This window comes from Candoia aspera, chromosome 3 (assembly GCF_035149785.1).
Source record: "Candoia aspera isolate rCanAsp1 chromosome 3, rCanAsp1.hap2, whole genome shotgun sequence".
Classification (NCBI taxonomy): Eukaryota; Metazoa; Chordata; class Lepidosauria; order Squamata; family Boidae; genus Candoia; species Candoia aspera.
The window spans coordinates 157299670-157317774 of NC_086155.1; the positions used below are offsets into that span (position 1 = coordinate 157299670).

General features: G+C 43.4%; 1 protein-coding gene across 2 annotated transcripts in view; it reads right to left on the reverse strand.

The window, feature by feature from the left end:
• RALBP1 (ralA binding protein 1) overlaps positions 1-18105 on the reverse strand; it is a 35203-nt gene continuing 17098 nt past the window's right edge. For both annotated transcript variants that reach the window (XM_063299107.1, XM_063299108.1), the window contains exons 5-10: positions 9635-9796; positions 8349-8480; positions 7424-7531; positions 6245-6366; positions 5481-5601; positions 1-2772 (exon numbers count right to left, since the gene is read on the reverse strand). In XM_063299107.1, the coding sequence (XP_063155177.1) occupies positions 2491-2772; positions 5481-5601; positions 6245-6366; positions 7424-7531; positions 8349-8480; positions 9635-9796 (927 nt within the window). In that variant the 3' untranslated portion in view covers positions 1-2490. The remainder of the gene's footprint in view (positions 2773-5480; positions 5602-6244; positions 6367-7423; positions 7532-8348; positions 8481-9634; positions 9797-18105) is intronic.

Consider the following 18105-nt stretch of genomic DNA (forward strand, 5'->3'; position numbering starts at 1 on the left):
TGCTGCTCCTTGTAGCTTTGTTTTGTAGAATTGCATTTATTTAATACAAACATATTTCATTATAGATTCAGCCAGTTATTACTGCATCAGGGCTTTGAAAGTGGGCCAGAGAAACAATTTATTTGTGCATCTTACCATTTTTTAATTCAATAAAACCATTGGCATATGGCTGTTGAATTTATTTCCTTGATTAACATGTTCCTGAAAGACAAAACTTAACCAATATCAAGGTATTTGATGAACATTGATTATAAAAGTTTGACAATTTAATAGAAATTAGTTATGAATTGAAAACAAAAAGGTTTAAATACTGTCAGAAAATATAAAATGTATGTAACAGACCAAAAAAAATTATGCACATACAACTGTCATCTGACCAACTTCCATAAATTTACTTTAAGTTTTAAAAAAAATAAGCCGTTCTTTAGAATGCATCTCAGTGTTATTTGTACAAACATTAAATCATGGCCAATGATTCACAACAGTGCAATAAGCAAAGAAAACCACCACATAAAAAATAAATATTACAGACAGAAACTAAATAAGCTACAAGCACCCTGTGAAGTTCAATTAACATCAACCATTTCAAATTGAATTGGGATTTTAAATGATGTGGCTCTGAGAAGCCACAATTTAAAATTCACTGCTGGCAATGGTTCTAATTAAGCATAAGGCAGCTAAACCTTTCCATTACAAATTTATGAATATATATTACCAGCTTTAGGATGACAATTTTATTTTGGGGGGGAATCACCCTCTTTAAGCACACAAATGTTCACAAATATGCTCCCCTACTGCCTTTTAGGAAACACAAGGGATAGCTTGGAAGATGGACCTTCTCCCCTCCATTGCACTGTGCTTGAGTGGACCTCCAAAGCGCTTATGCCACACTTTCAAAAGTGTACCAGAAACCAGCACAAGTTCTAGAACCATTTTGGAGCCCTTTCTGAATATAATGTTTCTTTCAAGCTCACTAAAATGGTCAAGATGGTTTCTTATCATTCACTCCAGTTCCAAGATCCAGATGGAGACTGGTGTACTTCTGCGTTGCACTGTACTTCAAAGTGCTCTTAATCCATCCAAGAAAGTGTGCAACAAAAATCACCCCCAACTCCTTTTCCTAAACTAGGCCCTTGATAATTAAAGATTTTAAGCTGGCTATCAGCAATATTCACTCATTTCTTTAAATTATTGAAAGAAGGAAATGTCAGCATTATGAGGTTTGCTATAAACCTATACACTGCTTCCATTCTCACTTCTAATTAATTGGCATTCCCCATTAATCAGCTCTATATTTAAGTGCATTGACAGGGTTTGAGAGTTCTTAGTGGATAGCTCTGACTTACAGATATGTGCTTATCAATCTTTTCAGCTTAGTTTTACATGTACTTTCATGAAGCTTTAAAAAAGTCAGATGAAAAGAACATGTTACATAATACTAAAGTTTTGCATTTGAAGACCTTCCACTGTTTGGGTACATCTATTTGTAAAGCTCCTTTGTTACTGAAAGGCACAAGTAAGAGTGAATAAAAACAATTACGAGGAATGAGAGCAAAAAGTTACAAAGCAGGGAGATGAATGGGATATGGATCTCCCCGTTCTTAGCCAACAGCCACTTTTCATACAGTTTCTTCACCCTGACACAGAAAAGCATGGACCATTGTGGGACACCCTTGCAAACATCTATTTTGCTGTGCCAACTGCAGCTTCTCTTAAACACTTAACAGACATCTGCACCAACAGAGGTATATCAGCCTTGTAAATAACCTCACAAAAGCCATTTCTATGCTAAGAGGAAGTCCCTTTTCAAACCAAAGAGGAAATGCTTCTTACCAAACTTCCTTTTAAATTAGATTACCACCAAATGGCACAGAGAGTGGCCATGGAGTGCTCTCCCCTTCTGCCAACCTGTTGATTTTGGTGCTGGTCAGAGAGAAATAGGGTCTTCTGCATATTGTGTGTCCAGAAAGATGACCAAAGGAACAGACGGGAGGAGGGAATATGTCCCTCTATCCCAACCTTCTCTACCTCTACCTGAAATTTCTGGTGGTCAAGAACTATCAGATACATTGTTAAATGCCCAGCAGTGTATGCACTTTTTCCTACATCTGTGCTATGAAGTATCTCATATGAAGTAGCCCTTGGACAGATAATGCATGAGAGAAACTGAAATCTGTCTGCTCCAGAGTGAGTACATAATCATTTTAAAATACACCATCACCCCCTCAGTTCACAAAGATCAGCCAAAGCTGATGTCTGACAGGCTGAGTAACTAAGGAGCTGCCCTCTCCTGCCATGTCTCTCTCTCTAACTGCTTTATCTTTCCAAGTAACCTGAGCCTGATAGGCAGAAGCCACACAAAGGACGGAGACAAAATATCCCCAGAATGTAAAAGAGAAAATATTTACAGAATATACAAGCCACAGATTTACAGTAAGTTGCACAGTCCTGGCTTTGCACAGGTAAGAATCCGAATGCTCAGAAACCCAATTAAATTGGAGTTTCCTTTCTGTCCTTGCTGGGAGATGGCTTCATTGGTTCCTGGACTGCCTTTGGCTGCTCTTTCGTAGCTTTTGTCTCCAGGACGCTGTCTCTTGGCAGGGGCGGCTGCTGCTGCTGCACTGGGCCCCCTCGTTTCTCCGGCTCTTCCTCTTCCTGCACCTGCTGCTCCGTTTTGGCTCGCTGTATCTGCAACAGGCGAAGCTGCACTCGCAGTTCAATGATGGCCTCGCGCTCCTCATGAATTGCTTGGTTCAGATGGTTATTCTTAACCTTGATCCAGCAAAAGGGGAAAAAGGGTCACTTGAGCTTTACACAGCCAGCTGCTGATGGAGCTAATGAATCATTAATAAGGTATTCCTCACTGCAGCTCTCTCTGGGAAGGGAGACAACCGGGGTCTCATCGGACAGAACAAAACAAGAAAGGAGGCACTTGGAAAATCCAGCCCCAGCAAAAACGAGCAATTTACAATGGCAGATTCAAAAGCAATGTAAGATACACTCCTTCCTCCCCCCAGCCTTCCTCACAGATCTTGGGAATTGTTAAATATTAAAAACGATTCATAAATACCCATTTTTGAAATATTATGCTTAAAAAGGAATTCCTTTATTTACACTTTAGTTGGGGGATTTATCCCTCAACAGAGGTTAAGAGAGATCTGATTAATAGGATATGAAGTGGCTCCCCAGTTCATATCACACCCTGGCCATTAACTCAGAAGCTTTCACTGATGCATCCTTGTCTACCCCAAGGTTTACTGAGGTCAGAGGGGTTGACTCTTATGGAAGGAAAGGCACAAGAGCAGACTACATAGGCTTAATTAAACCACTCTCTCCTAGCTTTCTTTCCAGCTGTAATGAGGGGGCAATAATATTGGCCAATTTTTCAGGCTGTTGTAAAGATTGTTGAAATAAATTAAGCATTCTGCAAAGTGGTATCAGTGGTTTTGTGTATTATGTATTGCTATGTATTAATTTTACTGCCAATTTTAAGGAGTTAAATTGCACAGTATATTTTTGGGCAACCCTTCACATTGGTCAATTTTCTGAGACACTTGATCCATTCTAAGAATCAAAGAAAAGAACTATTTCAGTAACATGCTTTAACTGAAACAGGAAGCTTACAATATTCTATATTTCATCTAATTGGGAGAGTTTATTAAACAGGAGAGAAGCAACATGGAATGCCTTCATTGGAAAGACAAGAAAGCTTCTTTAATCTGAGGGTTAACCAGGAAACCCACAGAAAACTGGTAAAACTTCCTGGATGGGGTGACATGGATCAGTGTTGCATTTTCCCCCAAAATGTCCTTAAAAAAAAAAACTACAGTGAAAGAAAATTCTATTACATGGAAGACTGAGGTGGGTTAAACACAGCTCAGCTCTGGTATTATTTTTAAAATGTGAACTTCAAAGCCAGAGTGCTGAGAAACATATTTTGGTTCTTAAATAAAATGATAAATTGCATGGAAAATATTACAGGGGCCAGTCTTAGTCCTAGCAGTGAACTTTTCCATGAAGCATCTGTGTCTAGATGACATCTCTACCAAAAATCATTGAGGATCATGAGGATGTCACACTCACACTAACTCATAAATTTTTTATTTATAAAATGATTGCATCAGGGCAAATATAATAAAGACTGCCTAAATTGCGAGTAATTAATTTGCTACATTTATGTAAAAATAATACAATTCAGTGTTTTAGTTTCAATTGACCATCTTTCCCCATTTTAAAATTTCTTATTTCACTGTTTTATTAAATGTAAAAAAATCACTTCTTACTCAACACTTTAAAATATCATTTCTCTCTTTGCTGTACTACTGGTGCTCATTCAGTTTAAGTGCTGTTATGTCATAACAAAATCTCATATAGAGGAGTTTTTACTATTGTTTTCTCTTTTTGCTTTAAAATTATCCACAATGATTTGGTCCTAGCTTGCATTTAACAGTCTGCTTACAAAAGCATCTGCTAACCAAACTGGTTTCCCTTCCCTTCCTGCTGCAGCTGTTTCTCCCCTGCAAATCTTCTGATAGAGGGAGAGGCAGGAAATAAATTCCACTACATAAGTACATCTACAAATATAAGATTGAGTGGTACCCACTGAAGATTTCTTAACACAAACTATTTATTCGTAACATTTTTAATAAAAATAAACCTTTGCCTGCTTAGAAAAGATTGTAATGTTTACCCTAAGTATTATATATTCCTTCAACTTCTAACTCTTTCATCCTTGTTTCCTAAGGATTTTAATCAGCCAGAAAAGGATTAGCAGAGGTGACAAGAACAATGCAATTCTGCATTAAGACTACTTAGACTTAACTGGTAGGGAATTCAGTGGGCTCTACTCCAAAGGAACGAGTAAAAGAGGTTTGCAGGAAGAAGCCCTGTTCGTTTCTACACTGCACTCAGACAGCCAAAGCTCAGTGGCAGAGCGTGTGTTTTGAATGCACAAGATCCAGGTGGAGGCGATGCCATCTCAAATAGTTCATTTCCCAAGCCTGGGAAAGTTCAATCTACATTCTAGATTAATTTTTCTCAACCTTAGGAACTGTAAGATGTCTGGACTTCAACTCCCAGAATTCCCCAGCCAGCACTGCTCTAGATAAGTTTAGCTAGTATCAAAATACAGAGCTAGGTCTAGGCAGGATAGATGAATGGTCTGACTTGATCTAAGACAGAATACTATGTTCTCTACCACACATTGGTCACAGAACTATAAATCTGGAAAATACCACAAAACTCATCTAATCCAACCCAACGACAAAGTGGGATGCTGCTGTTACAGCATCTGGTAGATGACTCCTAACAAAGGAGGGTCCGCTACTTCTAAGATATGCTACTCCCTAGTTCAGTAACTTTTAGTATTAGGAAGTTCTTCCTATTTAATTGAAATTTCTTTTTGTCATATGCTCCATCGTATTTTCCCATGCCTGAATAAAAAACTCAGTGAACGTCTACTGCACAGAGTGCCATCTCACCTCTAATTCTTCATTCTGCCGTTGCAAATCTTCTAAGATTATCTGTAGCTCTTCTTCATCTTCACTCTCACTCTCACTCTCAGAAGAATACTCTTCGGTCTCACTGCGACCATGCTGGCGACTAGATACGCAAGTAAAGATTTCTGAACCTTTATCACTATTGGGTTGGTTTTCTATACAACATTTTTCAAGCACGTTCACGCTCACACAACGAACATACACCAAAACACAATTTCATGAATTCACATGCACACTGAGAAGAGTTGCAATGTAACATAAAAGTTTATCCACTGTAACTGTTCTGGTGAAACAACGACGTTTAAAATACTACTTAAATTCAGTAAGTTTAGCATCACAGAACTTTGGCTGAAAAGGACTATGAAGACCATCTAGTCCAACTCCTTACACTTTCAGGATCCACAATAGGCTACTGTAACAGCTTTCTCCCACTGGATGTCCTCCAGATGCATTGCTACTACCATGACTCTTAGAACTTCCACACAACACAGATTTAGCCTCAAACTTGCAATCCCAATGCATCTGAAAGGTGCCAAGATGGGAAAGGCTGTGCAGCAACATTCCCTGACAAACAACTTTTCAGGCTCAGTTTTAATATCTTCAGGGAAGGAGAACCCACCACTTCCCTAGGCAGTCACTACCAACCAGAACATTCACTGTAAGGAACTTTCTTCTAATGTTTGGCTGGAATTATCTTCCTTGCAATTTCCACCCACTGGTTAGTCCTCAAGCAGAAGCTGGGTTACCTCTGAATTTCTGCTATTTCTGCTCGGAGACGATCTATTTCCTCCTTTTCGGATGCAATTTGCCGACGCAAGAACTGTTCCATTGTTAGCAGCTCTTCCTGTTCTGTCAAAATCTCATTCTCCTATCAAACATAATTAAATTATGTGAGCAATTTTGCTGAAATGATAAACCATTCAGGATGTTATTTTCTTTCTTGGCATAATCGTAAAACGTAGCTTCTTATGTACCTGAGTAGAAAATAGTGCAGAAAGGAAGACTGGGTTGCTCTCTGGAGGGATAGAGGGAAATATAATGCCCACTGTATATACAATGTCCTCTCAATACATTTTTCTAGACTGAGACATTTATTGCACATTGGCACAGAAATAACTTTTTCCAGCTGTTATATAGTGCATCAATCCATAATATTGCAGGTACCCTTCTCATATAGTTTTATTTTCATTTCCAAAGTAACAATCTCTTGAAAGCTGTCAGAGTCTATCAAAAACTGAAGCACATGGGAACCCTAATTAGGAAGTTTGGGGCAGTAGGTGAAACTCTGTGACATAGTTTCATCTATTACAGCTGGAAAAACTGGGAATGAATGGTGATGTGGCTACTTGCTGCAGTACTTCAGGACTTGGGTTAGGACATGTAACTGGAACACCTATGGTAAACAGAGGAACAGAAAGGACTTGCTGCAGGGAGGTGAAGAACTAGCAGGGCTGGCAAATGATGCTAGTCAGTAAGGAATTCAATCAGTGCACCCAATTTATTATTTCAAACGGTCTTGAAATTCTGAATTGACAATTGTCCCGATTTACTTACAAGGATCAGCTTTTTCAGTTATACGCCAGTGGTGAAACACACAAGCTTCTTTAGAGTCTTCCTCTTCCAAGCCTGATCTCTAAAGATCAGCTACTTTCTGAGTCAACCACAAAACCTTTATCAAGTCCCCCTGGACACTTAGAACTAGCATTATACTTGGTAGCTCTCTAATCACTTCACTGTTTTTTATTTGACTCAAGGAACACCACACAATTGCAGCTATCGATTAAGAAGCATATAAAATACATTATGCCTGCAAAAAGAAATGATCTCTTTTGAATACAGAGAGTTACTTCTCCCCAACTTATTTTCACAATGTACAGGTTAAATGTTGAGAATAAAATTAAAATAAGGTAAAAAACAGGCACTACCTGAGCCAGCAAAATATTTATAACTTCTTCATTTTCATTCATTTCTTCTTTGGAAACATCCTCCTTTGAAAGACTAGCAATTTCTCGTGCAATCTTTGTTTCACATTCCTGCATTGAGAAGAATCTTGACTAATGGCTCTTGCTACACAGAATCATACATTGACATGCAACAATATTTAAATTGCCGTTTCTACGGGGTTTTTGCCTGCAGCAATATTGGGAAAATACATATATTATTTCAATCATCCTAAAGCAGTATTTGTCAGTCAGATAAATCACTCATTCTTATAGGGCAAACGGTGGTTGAATGAGAACAGCTGTTTTGACTTTCCGAGAACTGACAGACCTTGAATTTTTGCTGGCACATCAGCAGATTTAGATTCTTGCACACCTGAACATAATTTGATTAAGCAGAGTTAGGCAATGCCTGATAAAATAAAAGGTAAATGCTATAAGGTAGCTATAGCCAAAGATCAAAAAAATCTAACTCCGACACTGAAATCAAATCCAGAGATCTAATGTTTCCTCAAAGGAAGAACGGTTAGTAGTGCAATAGATCTATTCTAAACAGAAAACTAAACATTTGTGAAAAAGAGTAGCATCAACAAATGATGTGAACATCACAGGTAGGGTCACTTTGGTCCTGGCATAGAAGCCCTGCCAAAGTGCTGTTTCAATTTTTTTCTAATGCAATCAAAGCACTACTGTTGTACTGCCAGAGTGAAACTGAGAATCTAATAAAAGAGAAAGCGGCATTAGAACTATTAAAAGCCCCACAATTCTGCACTGTGCTCAGGAAAAAGACTGAAAGCAAAGCTTCGTGGTTCTACTTATCTTGCCAGGGCCTGGTATTTAACTATACTGATGTAAACTAGACAGACAACATTCCATCCACATGACTTATAAGAGAAAAGCACAAACGTACTTGTCTTTTAGCTTCTCTTAGCTTCCTTTTGAGAGCCGTCAAAATCCTTTGCACTTCCCATAATCTTTCTTCTTTGGATAAATCTTTAATCCCTACCTGAAGGTCTCGGTGCAAACAGTTCAAAAGAAACTCCTAGGTTTAAAAAACAAACACATTCTTACATATACAGGTAGTCCTCATTTAGCTACCACAAGTGGGACTGGCAACTCGGTGCTAAGTGGAAAAATCACATGACCACGACTGTGGTTATGATTTTACTTCAGCTTTCCTTTTTCCCCACTCCCCTGCCCTTTGGAATGCTCACCCCAGTGTTGGGATAATTAGCAAAAAGGGAATTAATGTTTGTATTTACATTCATTGGAGAAGAAGGGATTACAAGAGAGTAAGCAGGCACACAACTGGGAATACACACTGGAAGGAACACGCTAGTGCTGGCTGTTTGCCTAGAGCACTCAGGGACCGCAATCATGCGAGGCAAACAACCAGCACTAGCACATTCCTTTCAATGTGTATTCCCCACTGTGTGCCTGCTTACTCTCTTGTAATCCTTTCCTCTCCACTCTTTCCACTCAGTGATGAGGAAGGAAATTAAAAAAAAAAAAAGGGTCAGGCACAGGACAACACATAGTAACTGACCATAATAGCAAACATGTGACTGAGAGAGAGACTCTGCAGGGGTCGTAAATGCACACCTTGGTTGCAAAATTATTTTTTCAGCACCTTCGTAACTTTGAACAGCCACTGTACAAGGCAGTCGGTAAGTGAGGTCTAACTATATCTCCACCAATGGAATATGTTAATTTCAGCTACTGAGTCAATTTTCCTGAAGATCATCTTCTGTCTATTTGATTATTAGTGGAGGTGCAGGAAAAGTATCTTAGTTAATATATATATTTTTCATTAGACCCCAAATCTGAAAATTAGACCATTTGTTGCAACACTGTGAGATCTGACCTCAATCTACAAAAGAACACAACTGGGGCTGAAAAAACATGGACAAGGGAGAATTAAATTGTAAATGAGGATAGTATGTAAGACAAAATTATATATTTAAGCTTTAACTTAAAATGTCCAGGCTACCTGAAGTATAAGTGAACTTGTAAGAACTCCAGCTCTTCTTTTAAATATAAAGGTTGGAAAGTTTTTTTTCTTCACCATCATATAATAAATCTAGCACTTTGCTCAATTAAAAGGACCATAAATCAGTGATAAAAAGATTGGAAATAACAATTGCCTCAGTCAAGTTTTTAGACAGGGAAAGTTCTAACCATTCAAAGATGACCAACCTGTCTTCGGATCTCTTCTTTAATGTTTTCCTGTGTTTCTGGCAATGCTGGCATGGTTGCCATGTTAGACCAGCGAAGAGGCTTTGTTACTGGTTTGAGGACCACACTTCCAAAGAACTCTTGTACGTGGGTGAAAAACACATAAAGGACACGGTTGCTGATCTGAGAAGACACGGTACCACTTTAGAATTGTTATTCATTGTGTAGATATTTGCAAAATAATAACGTATTGCTTTCTAAACACACTTATAGTATAGTATTTTCAAGTTGCCATGATTGGGAAACACTGCTTTAGATTATTAAAGCAACTGGATCCTTTGCAAGGCTTCCAGAGCTGCTTAGAAAGCTGTCCTGCACCGCAGCCATCTTGGTGGCAGTCCAAGCAGAAATGTCTGGGTGTGCAAGCATCTATGCCCACAGACAAGAGGAGACAGCTTCTGAAGCTGTGAGACAGCTTTTGTGAGCCTTACAAAGGCTATTTAGCTTGACCTACTGTACCTGTAAGAACAACATACAATACTCTCTCCTACACGCACCTTTCCTCAGCACACTTTCTCCCATCTTGTAATGGAGAAGATGTGAAATGTCCACGTGATGTGGGAAGAGTCTGTGATATGATCAAAGACGAACTGAATGATTGGTCTCTGCATAGCAGCCCTTTTTCATTTAGAGCAGCAATCTTCTCAACACTCCTGCCTTGTTGGGTATGTGGCCCTGAATACCAGTTGAGGAAAACTGTGCAATAGGCTCCTTAGAGTGGTGTGCAACACCATAGCAGTCTAAAAAAGCCTCTTCTATCCAGCAGAATGGAGTTCTGTTCCTGATTTTGCTTCTGTGTAGCTTGCCATGTCACCCAAATTTGGAAAAACACTACTTAATATTTACTATGACTAGTCTGGCTGAGACAGGTTCAAATCATTATTAACAAAGCCGGACTGACCCAAACTAAATCTGGTTAAGGTCAGTCACGTGTTTCAGTTTGGCAAACTGATCTTAGTCATTTCAAAATCTTCTGTTAACATTTTAATCCAATGCAATCTTCTTTAAAAAGTCCAGAAGTATTATATTATGTATTTATAAATTAATATAGCAATTGTTTCAAATACATATTTTAATCCTTTCCCTACCAAAACATATTCCAATGATCCTCAGCTATCTTTACTTCTCAGGAATTTTAAAATGTAATGAAGTTGGCCACAAAGGTGTCGGGGTAGCCTTACTTCGAATAAGACACGGACTCACTTAGAGGGTCTAAGGATTTCCGGGTTTATTGAAGCAGAATGCATACGGAGAAAAAGACGGGAATGCGGGTGTGGTAGCAGGGTGTCCTGTTTATACCCCGGTGGTGGACCTTGTCCTCCTCCACCCCCCATTGTCCCCCAAGCCGGGTCCGGATGGGTGATTAGAGTTGGTATGGGTCTGACGATGGGCGATTCGGGCGATCTCCGATGTTCCCCTTTGTCTCTTTGCCTTCGTCCGGTGCAGGTGCGTCCCCCGGGGTAATGGGTGGGAGTTCCCCCGATCTGTTAATGGTTTCCAGGTCCTGTCCGAGGTGCGCTCCTATTGTCCTGGTGATTGATTTTATGGGTTTGGGTGCTTAAGGGATGATGTGTTTAAAGGATAATGGTTATCCCTTCCTCTTTCCTGATGTGCATGTTCCCCGTTGTGATGCACTTATGCCTTGCAACGGGGAACATGACATGCTGCCCCCCTAAGAGAATTCTAAGGTGCCGGTTTGTCCGGGTATGCTTCGTGGAAGCTTTTGACAAGCCGTTTTGCTGAAACATTTTGCGCTTGGACCCACTCCGGGTGTGGAAAATGTCTCCATTTTACGAGGTACTGTAGGGTGCCCCTTAGCCTCCTGGAGTGTAGTACCTCCTTAATTTCAAAATGTTGGTGCCCATCTATCATGATGGGTGGGGGCGGGGGGTTTCATTGTGCCATTTTGAAAGGGTGGCCGGTTTCAGTAGGGCACAGTGGAATACTGGGTGTATGCGTCGCAAATTGTGGGGTAGCTCCAACTTGAAGGTCACTGGGTTGATAATTTCTATGATTGGGAACGGTCCAATGAATTTGGGTGCCAATTTCTTTGAGGGCTGTGGGGACTTGATGAACTTAGTGGAGAGGTAGACCCTATCTCCCACTTTGTAGTTCGGTTGTGCTGCCCTGTGGTTGTCTGCAAACTTTTTGTATGTAGCTTGCGCGTCTGCGAGAGCCAGCTGGATGACGGGCCAAACCGTGGCCAGTTGTGCCGCCCAGTCATCTGGGGAACAGGGCGGGGTGTCTGGTTGGGGCAGTTCCAGGATTGGCACGAAGTCTCTGCCATAAACCACTTTGAATGGGGTGTGACCTGTGCTCTGGTGCACTGCATTGTTGTAGGCTACCTCTGCAAAAGGTAGCAGGTCCACCCAATTGTCCTGTTGATAGTTTATGAATGATCGTAGGAATTGCTCCAGGGTGGACTTAAGAATCTCCATAGAGCCATCTGTGTGGGGGTGCCAAGCCATGGATAGTGCCTGCTTGGTACCAATAAGTTTTAAAAATTCTTTCCAGAACCTGGAGGTAAATTGTGTGCCCTATCAGTCACCAAATGGGAGGGGGTGCGTGGAGTTTATAGATGTGGTTAAGGAATAGATGTGCCAGCTGTTGCGCGGAGGGGATGGACGCGCAGGGCATGAAGTGTGCCTGCTTGGAAAAATAGTCTTTTACCACCCAGATGACTGTTTTTCTTTGGCTGGGTGGTAGGTCTACAATGAAGTCCATGGAAATTTCCTCCCAGGGACGGGAGGGGCTTGCTACTTGCTGCAGCAGTCCTTGGGGCTTCCCCACCTTTCGTTTTGACATGGCACATGTGGGGCAAGCAGCGACATATTCTTTAACGTCCTTTCTGAGAGTAGGCCACCAGAATTGTTGCCTGATTAAATGTAATGTTTTGACGAACCCAAAGTGCCTGGCCGTCTTGTCATCGTGGGAGCGGTTTAAAACTTCCGCTCACAATGTCTCTGGCACGTACAGGTTCTTCTGTCTCCAGGCTAGACCGTCCGTAAAAGATACATGGTGTTGGTTGGTTTGCAACCATGTATCTGTCTTGAGGGCTTGAACGAGCCGTTGTTGCCAGTTCGGTGAAATTGACTTGTGTCTCCCTCCGTTCGCGGGTGTTTGTGCTGGGGTACGTTGGGTTCTTGTTTGGCTGCGCGTGACAGCAGGGCAGCCCAGCTGTGTGTCGGTCCACACAGTACCCACAATGTCCGATGCCTGGCTGGCATCCTGAGGCCGTCGGGAAAGAGCATCTGCTAGGAAGTTCTTCCTCCCCGGTATGAACTTTAATTTAAAGTTAAACCGGCTGAAGAATTGTGCCCAGCGTACTTGCTTTGGGCTGAGCCGTTTTGGAGTGCTGAGGGCCTCTAGGTTTTTGTGGTCTGTCCAGACCTCGAAAGGGCAGGAGGCCCCTTCCAGGAGGTGCCTCCATGTCTCTAGGACTGCCTTGACTGCGAACGCCTCCTTTTCCCACATGTGCCAACTCCGTTCCGTTTCGGAGAACTTGCGGGAAAGGTACGCGCAGGGCTTCAGCTGATTGTCAAAATCCCGCTGAAGCAGGAGTGCCCCGATGGAGAAGTCGGATGCGTTGACTTGTACGACGAAGGGTCTGGTGGGGTTGGGGTGTTGCAGTACTGGCTCTGCTGTAAAGAGGCTTTTGAGGCATTCAAAAGCCCTTTGACAATCAGCTGTCCAGTTCAGGAGTGCCCCCGGGTTCCATGATTTACGTGTGTCTCCCAGGCCCTTTGTCCGGAGTAGGTTGGTTAGAGGCAGCACAATTTCTGCCAGCCCCTGGATAAAACCCCTGTAGAAATTCGTGAAACCGAGGAAACTTTGGAGTTGCCTCCTCGTGCGTGGCTGCTCCCACACTAGTATGGCTTGGACCTTACTTTGGTCCATCTCGATTCCCCTCGCCGAGATTCTATATCCCAGGTAGTCAATTTGTTCTTTATGAAACTCACACTTGGAGAGCTTGGCGTATAGCTCTGCCTTGCGGAGTTTCCTGAGCACTTGCTTTACTAAGCGTTCGTGCTCTTCTTCGGTCTCTGAATATATTAAAACATCGTCGAGATAGACAAGCACCCCCTTAAATAAATGGTCGTGCAACACCTCATTAATTAACTGCATAAACACTCCTGGTGCCCCCGCCAACCCAAATGGTAAAACTTTATATTGGAACGACCCCAGCGGGCAGTTGAAAGCCATCTTCCATTCATCCCCCTCCCGTATTCGTATTCGGAAGTAGGCTTCCCTCAGGTCCAGTTTTGAGAATATCTTGCCCTTTGCCAGGTGGGCAAGAATGTCCTTTATTATGGGTAGGCGGTATTTATTTGAGATGGACGCGGCGTTCAAACCGTGGTAGTCAGTACAGAGCCTCAGTGACTCGTCCTTTTTTTCCGGAAAGAGGACTGGGGCTCCGACTGGTGAGTTTGTGGGCTCAATAAAACCCCGCGCTAAATTTTTATCGACAAACTCCCTTAATGCTGCCAGCTCCTTCTGGGTCATCGCATAGATTTTGGGCTTTGGTAGGGTTGCGCCAGGGACCAGTTCTATGGTGCAGTCTGTTTTTCTATGGGGTGGGAGTTTGTCAGCCTCCTTTTCGCCAAACACATCGGCAAACTCTGCATATCTGGCTGGCAGGCCCTCCAGGGTTGCTGCCTCCAGGTGCATTGAGGTAGTCGCCGCCCTCCCCATTGCAGCACGGGGAACCCGATCCCCTGTGGGTGCTTGATAGCGCCCATCCGAAAATGTGATTTCCCTGGTTGTCCAGTTTATTTGTGGGTTGTGTTGCACTAGCCACGGGATCCCTAGGATGATTAGGGGTTGGCCCACCGGTGCCATGATGAATGGCAGTCTTTCCTTGTGGCTTCCGAGCTGCAGCTCAACTTTGGCCGTGTATTGGGTGACCGGGCCCCCTCCCGCTGCTGATCCATCCAACTGTGTAAGCACAATATGGTGCTGAAGTGGATAGCAGCGGAGGTTTAGCGCGGCCGCCAGGTCCGGGTGCATAAGGCACTTCGAGCAGCCAGAGTCAATTAGTGCCCAGACTTTTTCCATCTCTCCACCGTGGGTTAGGGTGACTTTCACATACAGGGTGGGACAATTTTCACTCACCCCGAAGTTGTCGCGCCTCTTGTTTCTTTCCACCTGTCCTCTGGCGCTCCTTAGGGCAGGTGGCTGGCGTTTCCTGCTGGTTCGTCTTTGTCGCTTTCCTCTTCTTCGGTGAAGTAAGGGGAATCCTTTGCTGCGGTTTCACCCGTCGCGACTGGCATTTTCCTGGGTGCTGGGGTTGGCTTGGTTGGTGCCTTCCACGAGCTGTCCCTCGCCTTTGCTTTCGGGCAGGCCGCCGCCTTGTGGTCCTCCTTCCCGCACCTAAGGCACTGACCCTTGGCGAACCGTCGGTCTCTTCCTTCCTTCCAAGGCTGGGGTCTCGACTTCGCAGGTCCTGCAGCTGTACGGGGTCCTCTCACTGCCTCGGCGTGCTGCGCGTCCCTCTTTGCTTGGAGGAAAGTGTCCTGGGCGTCCTCTGCCTCTCCTGCCAGCCGGATCCACTCCACCAGAGTGTTGGGGTTATTCTTGCACAGTGCCCACCTGAGTATGTTCAGGTTTAGACCCTCCTTGAACCGTTCAATGAGGGTGGACTGGGACCATACTTCAACCTTACCGGCCAGGGCTTGGAACTCCATGGCATAATCTGCCATGGAGTGCTGTCCTTGTTTGAGGGTTTTCAGGGCTCTTTTCGCCCTCTCCCTTTCCAGGGGGTCCCTGAAGTGCAGTTCTACTGCCCGAGGAACTCATTGCAGTCCTCGAGTTCCGGGGCGCCTGCCTGGCATAACTGGACATACCAGTCGGCGGCCCGTCCTTTTAATTTGATTGCTAAGGCATTTACTTTGCCTTTTTCCGTTCGGAAGTAGGGACCCCATTCCTCCATATAGTTCCTCGCGTTGGTGAGGAAAAAGGAGAATTTTGTGGGGTCTCCATCGAACTTAATGCCGAAGTCCTTAATCGCCGCTCTCGGTGGGCTCCAAGCCGCATCTGGGCGTCTAGGTGTGCTTTGGGCAGTCGGGGCTCCTTGGTCTTGACGTGGGGATTCCCTCCGCCGGGCGTCGGGTGGCGTTGGTGCTATCTCTTGCCGGCTCCTGCTTCGTTCCGGTCGTCTCGCCATCGGGGTGGGAGGGGGGGGCGCAGCCCATCTGGCGGGTTCCTGGAAGCAGACTCTGCCTGGTGCTGCATTGTCCTCTGGACCTCTCCTCCGTCTCTCCAGCTGGTGCGTCTCCAAGGGGGGGGGGTAAGGGGCATCGGGCATCTGGTGCCTGGTCCCTCCGCGCCCCAGCTGTGGGATTCGTACGCCTCTGCTAACCTCTGGAGCAGCTGCTGCATTGCCTCCAGCTTTTCCTCGACCACGCTCAGCCTTGCCGCCGTTCGTGAGCCCTTCTTGGTGCGGTTGCCCCTCCGCTCTCCTTCGGTTCCTGACACCATGGATGATGGGACATCCCACGGTTCTTCTGGGGTTCTGGGCGATCCGGGTGAGGATCCCCCCGTCTCGTCGATGGTGGCCCATGTGCCTTGGGACTCACGGGTGGCATTCGTCGTTGCTTCCCCCTCCGAACTCGATTCCGCGCTCTCCTGGACCTTGCGCCGTCGGGGCCTCGGGCACCTTCCGTTCGTGGGGATGGGAGTTCCGTTGCCGGTCACCGGGTAGCCTCCGCGCTGTGAGATGAAATCTTCCATCACTAGCTTGGTTCCCTCACCGACTTGATCTGGACTGGTGCTAGTGGAAAAAATTTTTTTTCGATTCCCGTCTTTATGTCGGGGTAGCCTTACTTCGAATAAGACACGGACTCACTTAGAGGGTCTAAGGATTTCCGGGTTTATTGAAGCAGAATGCATACGGAAAAAAAGACGGGAATGCGGGTGTGGTAGCAGGGTGTCCTGTTTATACCCCGGTGGTGGACCTTGTCCTCCTCCACCCCCCATTGTCCCCCAAGCCGGGTCCGGATGGGTGATTAGAGTTGGTATGGGTCTGACGATGGGCGATTCGGGCGATCTCCGATGTTCCCCTTTGTCTCTTTGCCTTCGTCCGGTGCAGGTGCGTCCCCCAGGGTAATGGGTGGGAGTTCCCCCAATCTGTTAATGGTTTCCAGGTCCTGTCCGAGGTGCGCTCCTATTGTCCTGGTGATTGATTTTATGGGTTTGGGTGCTTAAGGGATGATGTGTGTGTTTAAAGGATAATGGTTATCCCTTCCTCTTTCCTGATGTGCATGTTCCCCGTTGTGATGCACTTATGCCTTGCAATGGGGAACATGACAAAAGGTCCTTAAATATTAACAACTTTGTTAACAAGTTGTCACATTAATATCTGGAAAAACTCCAAATTCCAAAAAGGCCTGACTTCAATTTCACAATTTCGAAACTCTAGCTAAAAAAACAGACTGAAGAGCATATGGCCACACTGCACTCATTTAAGGTGCTCCTGTTAAAAAGGTGGAGTAGGGTTTAAGTGCAGAGCAAAGGCACGAACAATTTAACTAATCCTCACACAGAGCAGACCTCACCACTAATGAATCATATTAAAGAAATACAATACCTAGACTCCAGTCCTGATCTAGTTATAATTTAAATTCTTGGAATATATTTAAATAAAATCAGTAAAATATCACTTTCAAATTATTTGATTTTTTTATCCTAATTTTTATATTATTAACACTACTTGCATAAAACAACTATTTCATTTAGAAGACACTGCAGAGACTCTACCGACTAGTCTGACAACATTAGTAATAACTTAAGTAATAAAATTACAAGTAGGCTATTATTGCTGCAACTTCTCACTCAGGAACAAGGCCAAGGGCTTGTGCCTATTTCACATAAGAATAGGATGTGCTTAGCTGCAATGACTACGGTAAAACATCCGCACAAGTAACTTCATTATATTGTGGATGCTCCTTTTCTTTGCTCATTCAGACTTTCTCTTTGATTCAAAAGTTTTGAATTACTCTTATTCTTTTATTTGAATCTCTGGCATGTTCAATTTCAGGAACAGATTTGAACAATGTGACAATAAATGTTACCAACAAATTATAGAAACAAGTTTTTAAACTGTCCAATGTCCTTGTTTTCCAACTCATGATTTATTGCACCATGAGTTGGAAAACCTGTGGATATCTTTTTATCTAGAAATATAATCTAGAATATAATCTTACAAATAATAAATACATACTTTCAGGGGCACTTGGAACTACCACCAATCATTTTCTCTTCAAATTCCATTTTTTATATCTAATTTTTATTAGAGATTTTTATATATTTTAATATATAAAGAAAAATTAAGAAATAGAAAAAAGATAAAAGAAAAAGTGCAGGAAGCAGTACAGATAGAAAAAGAAATATAAAGAAGCAACTTCCAATTTTCTTTACAGCAGTTAAGTTACAAA